A 17068-nucleotide genomic window follows, 5' to 3' on the forward strand; every position below is an offset into this window, starting at 1 on the left:
CAAGGATTGTGCTGCCTCTGCGTGGGCCAACATCAACCTTCCTCTGGACGTCTTTGTGTTCTCCCTCTGCCTTGTACTCTCCGGGAATTCCTTCTTCCGGATTTTCACTGCCCCTCTGCTGCAAGAAATATCCTCAATCAATTTTTCCTCCCAAGAACTTTACACTTCAAAAAAATCGATTTCCTTGATCTCTCAGTGTGTTTTCCAAATGACCCTCAAGCCCCTTCTTATATCTTCCTATTGGAAAACCAACGGACTAGATTAAATGTTAATCAAAGGCTCAAGATCGTTTTGGCTTGCTCTGTGTCTTTTTCTAGAAGTTCCACCCATGATTAGATTAATACCCATTAATATTTTAATTTTCTTAAGTTTAGGCTTAGGAACCCCATTAAAAATATAAATTATTTTAATAAAATCACTTCTGGGTAGAATTTCCCAAAACTCTTTCTAGGTTCTTTGGAATACATGTGTCCAAGCCTCCCTGCAAAATTTGAGGCTTAAAGCACATCAGATGCTACCCCAAATCAACACATCAATCACAAATAACCATCTGTAGTGCTTCAAGTATTCTCCGATCTCAATCATCCTTATGGCCTTCACATCATGTTACCAACTATGGAGGAAATTCACTTTTCTTCAATCAAGCTCTCTCTCAACTTAGGGAAATAAGTCCATTATCAACAACTGTATTCTTCCAGCTACATAGGCTCTTTCTTTTGCATCATCTTAGCATCGAAGAACTTTAAAACATCATTCTTCATATGACAACAAAGTCACCTTTCAATCAACAATGTAAACTTTTATGTCATCAAGGTTCTTACAGCTCCCTCTTTCCATCATGCTCATACAAGGTCATCATCAAACACGAGGCAGTCTTACAACTTTACGACCTCTTGCAAACTATGTGCCTGCAAATCTGAACAAGTATAACCAAGCACAAACATATATGTACAAGAGCATGAGATTAACTTTATCAATCTAGGGTTAGCATGTTATCACTAAAAGAGCATCTAGGGTTACCAAAACTTAGATATTCAAAACATAGACCTAACTAGGGTTACACTTTCATGCCCTAGACTCTTACAACAACCCTTGCTAGGGTTTTGTCACAAACCCTAGATAATATTAAACTTTAGATATTCAACTACTAACCAAATTAGTGTTTTAATCATAGCCGAAGCATATACACCTATGGTTTCATTCCTAGGATCTTACATTATCTATCACAAGAGTTTTGTCATAAACCCTAATTCATCAAACCTTAAAAGGCTAGGGTTTCATTGTATGCCCTAAATATCAACAAACCCTAAACATCAAAAGGCTAGGGTTTTTACCAAAGTGAACAAATTGCAAAAGATAGTACAACAAGGATTGATTTAATATAAAGATCAAAAACCCTAGCAGGCAAACACTATAAGAATCTTTCAAAACCCTATACATGAGCAAATTGATCGTACCTTCTTATATGCTGAAAACCTGCTACAAATCTTGTAACCTTATACATACCTTGAGTTGCTTCTATTACAAACTTTGAAAAGGCTCCCTCTTATAATGACAGCATCTTCGTGGCCCATCTCCATATGAGTCTACTTTTATCAAAGTGTTCAAGGATCAACTTGATTGCCAAGCACATCTAATTTTGCTTCCTTCATTAAGTACCTGCAACATTCATTCACAAGTACTACAAAGCAAAATATACAAGTACACAAGTATGAAGACAATTTAATCTACTAGGATGATTTCCTAAGGTTTTCAAATACAAACCCTAACCAATTCTAGAGACATAATGTTATACCCTAAATTTCATCTTAGTCAAGATTTGACATATATCCTAGACTGGCCACAAGCCCTAGAAATCAAGAGCTAGGGATTCTAAGAGAACAAACTAAGGTTAAGGTTTCCTTATTTCCTAGGGTTTTTTAAGTATCAACTAGGGTTTACCATCCCTAGATGTCAATGATCTTTAACAGGATGAAGATAATAAACCCTAAACTTTAAATATGTTACAAAACCCTAATGCATTTCATGTTAGACTTTTAATAAATGAAAAAGTTATACATACCTCAAGATTACATAACTTTATCTTCCATGATCATAGGAAGTCGCTACAATGCCTTCTTATAGATGCTACGAACTTCTTTATTGTCTTCAAGGATGTCAAAGTTTGCCTTCATGGGATACTACATCTTTCATTTTAACGCCAAAGTAAGATGTTTTATAGCTTTGATGCAATATTTCCAACCAAGCGTACTTCTTTCACTGATTTTAGAATTCTTGAATCTAAGTGCTAATTCTGGTTTGGGTAAGATGTAGGAGCTTCTACAACTACAGAACTTTCCTTTCTTCAATTTCCTCATTCTTGCAGCAAAAGTATTGAATTTTGGTCATGAAACTACATGTCCTTCTCTATCATCTAGCTGAAATATCCCTCATTCTCAATCATATGACATGATGCTCCACTGTCAATATACCATATGCTACTAGCCACTAAGCTTGCCATGCAAGCTATGAGCAAGAATTCCCTCTTAGACTAAGAAGTGAACTCCTCCACCTCTATTGATGTTGCCACATCAGTAGCTTCTTCTTGGACCCCTTCTTCCTATTTGGACACTTGGTGGAATAGTGCCCAAACTGATGAAAAGTGAAGCGCTTTAATTTGTTGAGATCTTTCTACTTCTTGCCTGTTGAACTGAACTTGCCCCTCTTACATTTTTCTTGACCTTGGCCTTGTCCACTTTGCCAGTTAGGGCAAAATTTTCCTTTTCCTCAATCTTCGCATGGGACCCAAATTTGGTTGCTTTTGGATCTCCTCTTGCACATAATTACTCCATAGCCGCTCCCAATCTGGAAGCTTCTCTCTACCACTCACTGCATCAATGAAGTTTTCCCAAGACTTGGAAAAACCCAATGGTTCAAAGCTGAGAAGGTCTCCATCCAAGACTGTCTCCCCAACTCCAGCGAACTCGTCCCTCACTTGGGTGAATCTAGTGAGATATGAGACCATGGAGTCAGACTTCACCATTTTGATATTTTTGAGTTTATCTCTGAGTACTAGCATCTTGGCCTCACTCGAACCCTGGTATAGCCCTAAAATAGTTGTCCACATAGCCTTAGTTGTCTTCTCTCCGGACAAGTGAGGTATAATGCAATCCTTGACTTCTTCAAGGGTAATTCTTCTGGCCATTGCATCCTTATTGTGTTAGGCTAGTGGTTGATGGTCTTGTGGTTGTGTTGGTTAACTATCCACAAACTCCCAAAGTCCTTGCTCCTCCAACACTACACCAATCCTCCCCTTCCAAGAACAAAAATTTGAGGCCCCTTCAAGACGGTCCTCAATTATCAGCCCCAAATACGCCATTTTGTTGTTCATGTTGCTCAGAAATGCTAGCGTGGAGCTTGCTAGGAGAAAACCCTTGCGGAAAGCTAGTTTTGGAAAACCCTATCACAAGTCCCTCTGATAAACTGTGCCCTTTTCTATCTTTAAGCTACTCCTAAGGAAATAAAAACGCTTTATGGTCTTCAATCAAAGACTTCCTCTAATACCGTGTTAGAATTTTAAAACCCAACAACTAATTCAATGAATATTCTGAAGTGAAAAGCACTGGAACTGAACTTTCAACATACATTCATCAAGTATACTAATTTTACCAATTTAACTATTTGCAACGGAAAAACAAAATTGACGACACAAGCACATTCAGAAATTTTACCCAGGAAACTCCATTTTGGGAAAATATACAAACTTGTGTGCTCTTATTATGCTCAGCAAAATCTTCAAAAATTGATTACAAGTATGAGGGAAAACTTCCCTTCTCTTTGCTAACCCACAACACAATTGGTTTGTGCACTTCTCTCCGACTCGTCCTGCCTATGTGCACACTATACAGACTCGTATAGGCCTGTACGTGCTAAAATTATGCAATTGCAGTTAAATTCCACTTTGGACAACTCATATGATGAAGCTAATAATTGCAATAGATTCCTCTTTTCGAGAGGACCAAAATCGACCTAAAGATTCCTTATTTGGATAAGCAGAAGTTGGTTTTTGAATTTATTTATTTACTCATGCATATTGGATTAGGTCGGCCCTAAGCACATGTACAATTGAACAAGTTGGCCTCAAGATCAAGTGGACCCTCATGGAACCCTATATATAGAGGAGACCTCAAGCTCATTTGGACACAATCATCAAGCTCTCTCTTGTCTCTTCTATTGTTTGGACCGCACAAGTCTAACAGAGGAAAGCTTGCGCAAAGGGCCCGAAACTATAGGGTTGAATCTCGCACATGTCTAGGGTTTCTGAGTCTCAGACACTCACACATAACTAATGTTTTTCGTCCCTAGATGCTAGCACTGTATGGTCCTGGGAGCGTATGGGAAGTCTTGGACACTCGGACAGTGTGTCTAAGGGAGCGTCCAGGAGGCTAGGGTTTCTACAGTGCAGTTGGACCCAAGACGTCGACATACGGTTTTCCTAGGAGCGTCCAAATCAGTCTTAAACGCTCACACACAGTATCTCTACATGTGTTCGGGACCAAAAGATGAAGTATCAGTATTCCGAAGATTCCACTCGGTGACAGCCGTATTCAACAGTTGACTACAATCAGTGACAGTGCATTACAGTCCTCAGAATCAGGGTCTTTGAGTACAAGCATGTTTAAGGTCATGTTATGGATGTTCTAGTTGTTTTGTTGCATAGATAAAGATATGGATCATTGTACTCTCTTTTGCTAAATCATTTGATGACGATCTAAGAAGAAGAAGAATTTGCAAGGGTTTTCCCCGTAGTGGGTTTTTTCCTGGTCTCCAACCAATCCGGGTGTCTCTATGTGTGTATGCTTTTCTTCTATTGTTCTTTTATGTTCCGTTGCATTGATGATGATGATATTTTTCTTTCTACATAGTTGCATATGCTGATGAATAATAATGTAAATCTGAATAATGTTATAAAGTTATTGGGTGAACTTAATGTGTTAATGAAGAAATACAATTATCAAAGCAAAGAACAATGTAGCCCTATGAAAAATTAACATGGTATCAAAGTTGGGTTGAAGAAAAGCCATGGAGATCACCCTGATGATGACACCATTGATGGAAGCAAGAAGAGGATGGTGGAGACCTAAAAGAATTCTAGGGTTTGAAGAAAACCCTAGGAAACTTTATTATTAGGGTTTGATGGATTCTATGAGGTTAGGGTTGGAAAGAAAACCCTGGTTTATGGAAAAGACATGAGATATAGCATGGTCAATGTGAGGAGGCTCAAGCACTTGTGAAAGATTTGATGAAGCCCTAGATGGGATAATCCCTAGTAGGCCTGGTTGGTTGATTAAAGGTAACAGTGTTATGTGGACTATGGATGGTGATGGTTGGTTCTAGAGGGAGAGGATCACCTCTCATTGAAGATAAGTATTTCTTGACTTATGATGCCTCTTACTTTTGTTTAGACTTATGGATCTTATTATTATGTTTATTGTTTATACTTCCTGCATATGTATTTGAGTATATGGATGTTTCTAACCTCCTTGATGAGATGTGATGAGTGAATCCTTCTTGAGGATCATTTGAAATGCAAGAAGGATGGCTAGAGTTGGAAAAGGTAAAGAGGCACTATATGAAAATATGACAAAGTACTTCAAGCTGCTCATGTCAAATGAAAAGGTACACAGGTATTTGAATACGACAAGGTATGCATGGTATGTTGTATTTCAGCTGTAACATTGGATGGCTAGGTAAGCCCTTAGGTATGATGAGAATGTCTCTTTCTTTAATGGCTCATACACGCATATGAAAGTGATTTAGATTCATGGTTCTCATGGTGAAATGGTTCACTTGATATTGACATAATGAACTTCTTGGTTCTATGGAGCCACTTCATATTGGTTCTTGAGACATTGATATACTTGATGTTTGGCAAACATCTATCTGTTGGATATCTTGATCCTATAAAGAAGGCTAGCACCTTGACTCTAGTAGATGATACTATTGATACTTCATGATGGATTTCACATAGAAGGTTAACTCATTAATTCTTAGACATGATACTATTGATAACGCTTGTGATAAGCATGATAATGGAAAGAGAGATTGACACTCTTGTTGTTTTGATAAAGTTTTATTGAATGACCTAACTTGATCCTATTGATAATGATAAGCATGGTAACCATGATGATAGAAGCATAACTATGAGATTGATATTCTAGATCTCTTACTACCTGTGGTCATATCTTGATGGCATGTGGGTAAACTGAATGCCCTAACTTGATGGATTGTCTTGATAGAAAGTGTTATTGTATCTTTGAGATATGATGTCACATATGTCTGTTGCCCTAATATTTCAAGTCTAACCGTATGATGAAAATTTGGTGACATGATGTTGATGACCATGATAGATATATGTTTATAATCTAACAGATTTGTTGTTGCATGACACTAGTAGAGACAGGTTGGTGACATAAATGAAGATGAATGAAGTAGATTCCCAATCAGTGGGAGAATCTCTTCTCAAATTACTACTTGCATTCTGCACTGTTGAAGTGTGATTTATGTGCATCTGACATTATTGAGTTGCAGTTAGTCTCAAATCTAAAGCCCGTACAAAAATTAGGGTTCCTGCTTCAGACACAGGCACAGAACAGGGAGATTTTGTCCCTGGACTCACACATGCTAAGCCCAATGTAGCATCCAGGAAGCTAAAGACACTCTCATGCTAACCTGAAGGGAGCATCCAAGGGTTTGACTACAGTTGACCATCATCCGAAGTTTTATGAAGTTGTCTGAACTTTCAATCAAGGTGTCTCTGACATATTCTGCCACTGTAAACTGATTTATGAAGTTGTTGGGTTAAATTGCTGATCACAAAAGAAGAAAAAAATGAAGTATTGTGCATGAAATCATATGTTCACCTGGAAGATGTCAGTACTACAGATGTGTTGCAGATAACAGTAAGATCTGAAAGCAGGAAAATATTGAATGTTTTCCATAATATGAACATGAAGATTGAACTTGTGTTTGCAGGTGACCGGGACATACATATAGATATGTCATTATGTTTGAGGTTTGTGCTACAGAGTTTGGCATGATTTGGCTGATTGATATAGATGAGTTGCGTTTGGAGCTTTGGTATGATGCTTGACAATGACTTGAACTTTGAATTGATGATGGAGATATGTTTTAAACTATACATCTCTCTACGATAACAAATTTGGACTTGACCTGATGACTAATGATTTGATTTGATGATTGTTGATTTGCCCTGATATCAATGCTATGTGGGCATAGTAATGACTTATGTGAGTATTCGGAAAAATGGTTTTGTATTGGCCTCCTTGTTCCTAGCACAATGGTTGAAGTATTGATAGTTGTGATTCAGTATGAAGATGGAACCTGCATGACTTATCCTTGGTGTATGCATTTGCATCTAGTGACAGAAATGACTTGTATTATGATTATGAGAATGACTTGATGAAGTTTGGATTGGTATTGCATGATAGATGACAGACTTGTTGGCATGATAATAAATGAAGTCAAGACTTGATATGAGCTCTACCTGTCACTTGGTTGAAAGAATTGATACTATGATATTGATGACTTTGATAATAGTTTTGATCTGACTTCTAAACTCTGATGAGCTGACTTTGTTGATACAACATTGATTTATGTAAGGTTGATTATGTTGGCTTAGTAAGGCATTATGCTTGCAGAGAGAATTGCATGAAGCAAGCTCCCCAATCCAGATATGTCCATATTTGACAGTTATCTGATGAAGTCAAGATGATGAGTTCCAAGGTATGGCTTTGATTTTGATTATGGTTTTGGTTTTACATACTGATGGTCTACTCTTGACAGGTGATGAGCCTTTGATGATCTAAGTAAGAGGGAGATGGCTTCTAAAGCTCGAAATGATGTATCATGGCATGATGAATCGATTTCTAAAATTTGGGAAAGAAATTCTATATTGCAAGGTTGTTAAAAAATGTTTTTGAATAATGGAAATGCAAATCCTTGGATACTCTGAATGAATTACAAGATGTTAAAGTTGACTCGGCAACTGACAATTGATTGAAGCATTGATGTATTCCGTATTTGAACATCCATCCGTATATCTATACACTTGATGTGCATAGAACCTAAATAAATTCATGATTGAGCCGCTTCATTCACATAGAGTTGCCACTGAACATCCTTTGAAATGTTTGCATGAGATGTTCTATTTTTTAGGCTGAGATATTTCTCCTATGATATGTGACTGCATGGATGTATTGTTGTTAATAAAGATTATTGTTGATGAGCACATATGAGTGCTGCCTTAATATGAGATATGCCATGATATTATTGATGAAAGGTCCATAGCTTTACACTTGACCGAGATTGAGTATGAAGTTGCTAGCATGGCTAGCTACGAGGCAGGATGTAGAAGCTCCTTAGAGATCCATCTGATCAGGATCTAAATATGACATGGATACATTGCGATGATAGAGAATCCCATATATATAGTTGGGACTAAAATACTTCCATATTTTGAGACAGTGCAGTTGTTTGAGACAAGCTTAGGCTTGTGATTGACACCTCCTTGAGAAGGAGGATGATTATGGTATCCTTTTGTGATTTTTATGATTATTTATGATCTAACATGATATTTGATTTGATGTCCTGTATGAACAAGAAACAGCTGTTATTGAGACAAGCAGATACCAAATTTGAGTATGATGAGAGCAGCATTGATCGAGGACACTGAGCCAACTCTTCCTCCCTATCTGAGCTCCCAGGGTGAGGAATTGAGATAGAGGGCTCCTGGGGTTGAGGGAACTCTGGACAATAGGGTATGACCCCTATCTGTTACCCATAGGGTTAGAGATGTTGCTCCCCTATCTTCATAGGGTCGGAGAATGTTGCTCCCATGTCTGGTCTTTGCAGAGTATACCCCAGTTGGCATCATACCCACAAGCAGGGCTTGTCGAGAATACTGCTCCTCATTTGGCCAATGAGTTGAGAGTGTACTTGGGGTGTAAAACCCAAGTCGATTATGATGCAGTGCTCCACCACATGACTATTCAGGGTTATCGATGGGAAGATTAGTAGGCAATAGGATGGGTTGAGATAACCCTATGCAGTTCCAGGTTGAGATTGAGCTCCTTGATGTAATCCCAGGGTCAAGATGTGCTCCCCTATGTGTTTGGATATCCTATTGCTCGATATGGGGTTGTAGATGTATAACTCCCCCATGAGATTCTGGGTCAAGATGTGCTCCCCGATGTGGTTACAGGTTGAGATGTGCTCCTTGATGATATGCTCTTTGATGATGATTGATGGAGATATTCCGAGTAGTAGCTCATTCACAGAGATTCTGGGTAGTAGCCTGATGGATAGAGGGTGGTAGCTTAAAATCCCCTCTAGTAACAAATTCTTCTTCTTTTAGATTTGAGAATGTTCAGCATACGAGCAAAAACAATCAAGAGATAAGTAGGAATAAGCAAGGATTAGATCGAGATGTACATTGATGATTTGTGATGATGAGATACATGAAATGGTGATTGCATGACGACTACATGACAGAGATGATCAATGATGATGCGTGATGACACTTGAAAATACCATAATAGCATATTGATCAATGGACAGATATTGGCAGGTGGAATTCTCCCTAGTTGAGAGGGACTGTTAAAATTATGCAACTATGGTCAAATTCCACTTTGGACAACTCATATGATGTAGATAATAATTGCAATAGATTCCTTTTTTCGAGAGGATCAAAATCGACCTAAATATCACCTTATTTGGACAAGCAAAAGTTGGTTTCTGAATTTCTTTATTTACTCATGTATATTGGATTAGGTCAGCCCTAAGCACATGTACAATTGAACAGGTCAGCCTCAACATCAAGTGGACCCTCATGGAAACCTACATATAGAAGATACCTCAACCTCATTTGGACACAATCATCAAGCTCTCTCTTCTCTCTTTTATTGTTTGGTTCGCATAGGTTTGATTGAGGAAAGCTCGCGCAAAGGGCCCAAAACTACAGGGTCGAAGCTCGCATGTGTCTAGGGTTTCTAAGTCTCAGACGCTCGAACGTAACCAAGGTTTTTCGTCCCTAGATGTTTGCACAATATGGTCTTGGGAGCATTCGGGAAGTCTCGGATGCTCACACACGGTGTCTAAGGGAGCGTCCGGGAGGCTAGGGTTTCCGCAGTGTAGTTGGACCCCGGACGCTCGTATACAGTCCTCCTGGGAGCGTCTAGATCAATCCCAGACGCACTCATCCCGTTCTCTTGAGAGCGTCCAGATCATTCTTAGAAGCTCCTAAACAGTATCTCTACATGCGTCCAGGACCAAAAGATGAAGTATCAGTATTTCGAAGATTCCGCTCAGTGATAGCCATATTCAGTAGTTGACTACAGTCAGTGATAGTGCATTACAGTCCTCAAAATCAGGGTCTTTGAGTACAAGCATGTTTAAGGTCATGTTATGGATGTTCTAGTTGTTTTGTTGCATAGATAAAGATATGGATCATTGTACTCTCTTTTGCTGAATCATTTGATGACGATCTAAGAAGAAGAAGAATTTGCAAGGGTTTTCCCCATAGTGGGTTTTCCCCTAGTCTCCAACATATCTTGGTGTCTCTATGCATGCATGCTTTTCTTCTATTGTTTCTTTATGTTCCGCTGCATTGATGATGATGATATTGTTCTTTCTACATAGTTGCATATGTTGATGAATAATAATGAAAATCTGAATAATGTTATAGTGTTATGGGGTGAACGTAATGTGTTATTGAAGAAATGCAATTATCAAAGAAAAGAACAATGTAGCCCTATCAAAAATTAACAATACGGCCCTTCTACACAGTTGAATGCCGCCTTGGTTGAAGTGTACGCTGACTAGAAAATTAAGGTTGTTTAGCCTCTCTTTCTGCCCTCGTGCGTTGATCTGAAACCCTAGGCACTGAACTGAACACCCTTCTCTCTGCTAAGTTGAAAACATAAGCTATCTAGTGCATAAAATCCAAGTCTGTGCCCTTTTCCCTCCTTTGAAATCGACCTAGGCCCACCATCTCCACAAATGGCTGAGATTAAATCTCAATGGATGGTTGAGATCATTTCACTTTTTGACTATAGGAAAATTAAAATTTTGCTAAATCAAAAATAATGAAAAATAGTAAAACTGCACCTTTGGCCCACCTGTGGTTCCCTTTGCCAAATTTAGTGCACCTCTAAATTTAGCTGAACCCTTCCTTCTCTAACTCCATTTAACAATTACACTCAATGTTTCTAACATAATTATGGGCAGACCATATAATTTCGCGAGAAAAGCACATGATAAATACTGCAACACCCACATGTTACAAAAGGACAGTGGGAGCTACAAACTCACTTCTACTTCTATTGTCTCATTTGTACTTTACAGAAGGTCAATTGTTATGAAACCAGCTCACAAAAAGATAGAAAAGATAGATAAACTCCTTAGAAATAAGCATCTTCGAGGGGGAAACCTCCTTTACATTACACAAATGAACAATTCTTACATGATACAAATGACAAGACCTCCTTTCTATATATAGGAGTCTAAGGGGTCATAATATAATTAGAGCTGACATAACAATAATATTGTTGAAGAGAGATTCCATACAGGCTGGTTCACATTTTCTTGACTCTCTCTTCTCAAAATACAGATCTCATTACCCTGATGATGGACTCACCTAGCTAGTCCGAAACGTCGGTTTCAAAAATTGCTCACAGGTTTTTCCATTAATTAAAATAACAATAATAATGTAAGGGCACAATAATAACAATAGTGGGCTTCTATGGGGCACAATAATAACAATATGGGGACTACATGGGCACAAAAATATAATAAGGGGGTTGTAATAATAACAATAAGGGGTCACACTAGTAGTATAGGGACCTAACATGCCCTTCTTCTTCAAAAAGTGTTGTCCTCAACGCTTGAGTAGTTATTGATGCTTTTGTATAAAATTCTTCTCCTCCCATGTGGAATCTTCAGTGGGTAAGTTCTTCCACTTGATGAGATACTCTGAAATTGATCGATTTTTTAGTTGTCGGGTTCTTGTTTTACTGCTCCAGGTTCCAATATGATTTTTGCTTCCTCATCAAGTTCTAGCAATATTGTTTGAACTGGGATCTTCTGCAACTTTTGAATGAGTGTCCACAATTCTTCGTCCTTCTTCCATTCATCCTTTGCTTTGTTCATCCAATCTGATTGGATAATAGAAATAGCACAAAACAATGCTTCCACATCCTCATCCTTTCTTGAAAGTGCATCTGCAACAACATTTTGCTTCCCTTTTTTGTAGATGATTTCAAAGTCATAACCCAACATATTTGTGACCCATTTTTTATGTTATTCTAAAGATAATTTTTGTTCTAAAAAGTATTTAAGACTATCATGATCCATTTTTACCTTTAAGTGTCTTCCCATTAGGTAAGGTCGTCATTTCTTAAATGCATGTAGTATTGCCAACATTTCCTTCTCATAAATATCTTGCTTGAGATGTAGCCGAAAAAATACCCAATCGCGTACATCAAAACTTCTTTCTCTATGATGTTGATCTACCTGTTGTTTCATTTGATTCTGCACCAAAGTGGCATTCTCCTTTAAAAGTTGGAGAACTTGTTGTTGATGCTCGATGTGATCTTTCACTGCTTGAATATTTTTCTTCTTGATATGTCCTTCTATCTTGAGAGTTTGAGGATTGGTAATTTCTTCCAATGCATTACAAGATATGGTCGGATTCATTTCTTGATGCTCGATGTGATCTTTCACTTTTTGAACAATTTTCTTCTTGATATGTCCTTCTATCCTGAGAATTTGAGGAATGGTAATTTCCGCCAATGCATTACAAGATATGGTCATATTCATTTCTTGATGCTCGATGTGATCTTTCACTTCTTGAACGTTTTTCTTCTTGATATGTCCTTCTATCTTGAGAGTTTGAGGAGTGGTAATTCTTGCCAATGCTTTACAAGATATGGTCGGATTCATTTCTTCTTTCTCTGGGGTTGGTTCATGGTGTATATCTTCTTCTTTTGACATTTCTTGATCCTTTTCTTCCTCCTCTCAATCAATGTAAAATAATCTCTTCTCAGCACACTTATGACCTTTAATGTATTTGTTATCACAATTGTAACAAAGCCTTTTTGCTCTTTTTTTTTCCAATTGTTGTGGTGTTAACCTTGTAGGTTGTGGAAGGCTAGGAGAAACAACACTTCCATCTTTATAGTTGTGAGGGGTAGACTTCCTTGTTGCCATAATTTTGCTTTCCACTTTTCTTGCCAACCCGAATGCCTTCTCCAATGAATCAGGTTCCCAAACACAAACCTCATGTTGAATGTTATCCCTTAAAGTCCCTGTGGAGACATCAATCCTCTACTTCTCTGGAATATCATTTTCCCTTATATTCAATTTTTTAAAGTCCTCAATGGGCTCTGCCATTGAACACTTTTGTTTGAGACTTATCAATTGGCTAAAGAAGGTGTTGCTCTTTGTATGCTCATAATGTGCTATCATTTCCTCTGTGAAAATTGACCACATAACAAGTGGTTTACGAGAACAAAGCCCTTTATACCATAAAAATTTATCCGGTTCTAAATATGAAGATGCAATACATACATTTTGTAACAGTTGCACCTCATGTAGATCAAAATATTACTCCATATGTAGTATCCAATTTACCGGATCCTTGCCATCAAACTTCCTCATATCGCCTTTTCTTGATTTTAGGAGCTCGATCTTGAAACGATTGTAACTCTATAATTTCAGATCTCTTAGTTCTGAAATTGCGTCCTACAGTAGCCCTCTGAGTCCTCTTTCTAACTCCGCAAGTCTGATCAATATTGGATTCTGCAAGGAAGAGTTATATCAAATCTCCCATGATGACTTGATTATAGACTGGTTTAGTAGGCAAACTTGTACGAAGCGCCACGTGTTAGTGTTTCAACTGTAGGACCTGAAACTGATACACATAAAACTACAGTCCATCCTCTTTTTGCAACTTCTTATGAAATTTCAATTTGATGCTCAAAGAGAAAGTGATAACGATTTTTCCAAGGTCACCTGTTTAGGATGTAATTCGGGAGCCTGTAGAAACCCTAAATGTATTGGAATGTATCTCTGCAAATATAGCGAACCAAGATTTGAAATTCGGTCCCGAGCTTCATCACAATCACGGCTCAAATGGGTTTTAATTTCCAAGTCTAAAATGTCGCAGAAAAATAAGTATAGTGAAAATTCCACGATGACCTGTTTGAGATGGAATTCTGGAGTTTTCAAAAACCCTAACTTCCTCTGATCATATCTCTGAAAATATAGCGAGAGAAGATCTGAAATTTGGATTCAAGGTTTAGAACGATGTCGCGTCAAATGGGTTTTTGTTTTAGCTACTGAAACTTTGTAGAAAAAATTTCACGATGACCTGTTTGAAGCAGCGAAAACCTAGAATCCAAAGCTCTAATACCAAATGTTATGAAACCAGCTCACAAAGAGATAAATAAACGCCTTAGAAATAAGCCTCTTTGAGGGGGAAACCTCATTTACATTACACAAATGAACAATTCTTACATGATACAAATGACAAGACCTCCTTTCTATATATAGGAGTCTAAGAGGTAATAATATAATCAGAGCCTACATAACAATAATAATGTAAGGGCACAATAATAACAATAGTGGGCTTCTATGGGGCACAATAATAACAATATGGGGACTACATGGGCACAACAATATAATAAGGGGGTTGTACTAATGACAATAAGGGATTACACTAGTAGTAAGGGGTTACAGAAGGTCAATGGTGAAGCAGGGCACCCTCAACCAGTTGTATAACATGTCGAAGAAAACAACAAAGATAAATTACCTCCCTCTGACATCCACTCATTGACTCTTACACAAACATATCTGTATAACCCAAGGGTTTATCCCCCACTTTGGAATATACAACATTCCGGTGATATTGTGCCTGGCTCTTTCCTTGCCTAACGTCCTTGTATATCGCACCTTACCACAGTAGAGTGCCATGACAATCCTAAAGATCTCGCAGGAGGCTATGGAGAGATTTGTCAGTCTATTTACGAAAGGTGGGAGCGCTAACACAGTTGGCCTCCCAAAACCCTTCGCCACAACACTAGAATGATAAATTATAGCAACTCCCCCATGCCATTTCAAGGACAAGGGTTGCTCAGCACATTTCAGAGACAGAAGAGTCACCTTAGGAAGCTATATGGTGAAATGATGGCTGGCAGCGTGCTACTCCAGATGTTGGACCAACCGAAGATAGTTGGGGCCCTGCTCCATGGATGACCCATTCTGCGAATAGCTTAATTTATGGTTTTGGAAATATGTGACCTTCGGTTTCTTTAGTTATAAAGCAAGATTTTGTTGGGTTTCATGGATGTGCAATCTGGGTATTTTGGACTCTTATGGTTTTATTGTATGCTCAGAGACTATTTTGTTATATCTTATACCCTTGGGGTATTTATAGCCATTATTAAGGCATCTTTACAATAGTTTGCTTCGGTTCGTGGTGGCTACAGCCAAACATCCTTACACAGAAACGAAAAAAGTTAAAAACTACTTTGAACAAAATTGCTTCTAAATTTAACTAAAAGTAATCGATTTGCCTACTTCAAAAAATTGGGATTCATATATTAAATTACTCTGCCAAAAACTATTAAAGCCAATTCAAAGGAGCAATTGGCCAAAATCGAGTAGTGTTTCTCACTGCATTTAACTTATACTTTTACTGAATGTCAAGAGTAAAAAGTAGAGTCTAAAGTTTAGGAAAATAAATGAAAGATTCATACATATTTTCTGGCGAGGATCCAACTCGATTGCTTTGTCAAACTCGACCATTGACTGTTCGACATCGCCCTGACAAAATCTAAATATATTTCAAAATTTCATTTTCAACCGCATTTTCATGAATTTATACTGCTATAAGGAAAGCCCTGAGTCGATTAAATATAGACAATATGAAATATAAGAAACGAGAGAACCTGAACAAAAAGCTGCATTCCGCGTCTAACAGCGAGAGAAGCTTCGCGAGCAGAGTTTTGGCCTCCCGTTAAGGATGACGTAATCGCATCCCAAAGTGACGTAGCAGTCACCAATAGATTTCTACGAGAAGTCGGCCTGGTCGTCCAATGCAGTCGAACTTGGAGCTGCAAGGCATTTAAACGGCATGAATTGATAGGGCTGATGATGAGGAGCGAGCACGATTCCCTCGCCCTCGCATTCTGTAATGGGTTCCTTCTAACTGACGACACTGTTGCCGTAAAGGCTGCCATTCAGGGCTATCTGAATTTCCCGGTTTGTCCTCCTGTGTTACTCGACATGTATATACATGATATATATAATTTTCTGATAACGATAACGCACAGTCGACGTAAATTATACTACCAGTCACTCTCGGATAGCGTCAGCCTTTCGTTGTATCAACTTGGTGACGGGATTATTCGACTAGAGCTATGTTCACATCCCATAGGTTTTAGGTGGGAAGATAGATAAACTTCTTATAGGATAGGTTAGGAAAAGAAGGAAGAAAGAAATATTTTAAAGTTCACCAGGTTAAAGATAGTTTATGAGCTTGGGATACTCTACTGAATTTAAAAATATTTATATCTAACCGTTTTTATCCCAGTTTATATGGCATTTATTGCATCATTGTGGTATGTATATTGTTATATTTACATTTAACAATGTATATTACAATCCATGTGACATTTATTGTAATGCGTGGAGTGTATATTGCTTGTCATTGATATAGAGATCTTTGGAATTTTACCATTTGTAGTTAGTTCAAGCATAAAAATAAAATAATTTTTTTAGCAAGGGAAAAGCCTAACTCAAAAAATTAGTAAAAAGAGAGTGGGTAACTCAAAAAATTAGTAAAAAGAGAGTGGGTAACAATGTTGATAGCAAAATATTTCAACAAACACCAATGTTGTATGTATTTTTTTTGCATGGTTAAGACATAACAAATTTAGATTTTGAAGGGGAGTCTATCATAATTATGGAAACAAAGCATTTGAACAAATTTCATTGTTAGCTTACTTGC

The 17068-nt window shown here is 37.9% G+C and overlaps 1 protein-coding gene across 5 annotated transcripts in view; it reads right to left on the bottom strand.

Annotated features, from left to right (window-relative positions):
- Positions 1-16368, bottom strand: part of LOC149174949 (uncharacterized) — a 165036-nt gene extending 148668 nt beyond the window's left edge. For 2 of the 5 annotated variants that reach the window (XM_089419465.1, XM_089419463.1), the window contains exons 1-2: positions 16008-16368; positions 15816-15882 (exon numbers count right to left, since the gene is read on the bottom strand). In XM_089419465.1, the coding sequence (XP_089275591.1) occupies positions 15816-15882; positions 16008-16298 (358 nt within the window). In that variant the 5' untranslated portion in view covers positions 16299-16368. The remainder of the gene's footprint in view (positions 1-15815; positions 15883-16007) is intronic. The other 3 variants (XM_089419467.1, XM_089419466.1, XM_089419464.1) reach the window with 2 other exon arrangements.
- Positions 16369-17068: the final 700 nt, after the last annotated feature.

This window comes from Pinus tabuliformis, chromosome 4_1 (assembly GCF_031772625.1).
Source record: "Pinus tabuliformis cultivar Carrire ecotype Pingquan chromosome 4_1, CPIR1, whole genome shotgun sequence".
Classification (NCBI taxonomy): domain Eukaryota; kingdom Viridiplantae; phylum Streptophyta; class Pinopsida; order Pinales; family Pinaceae; genus Pinus; species Pinus tabuliformis.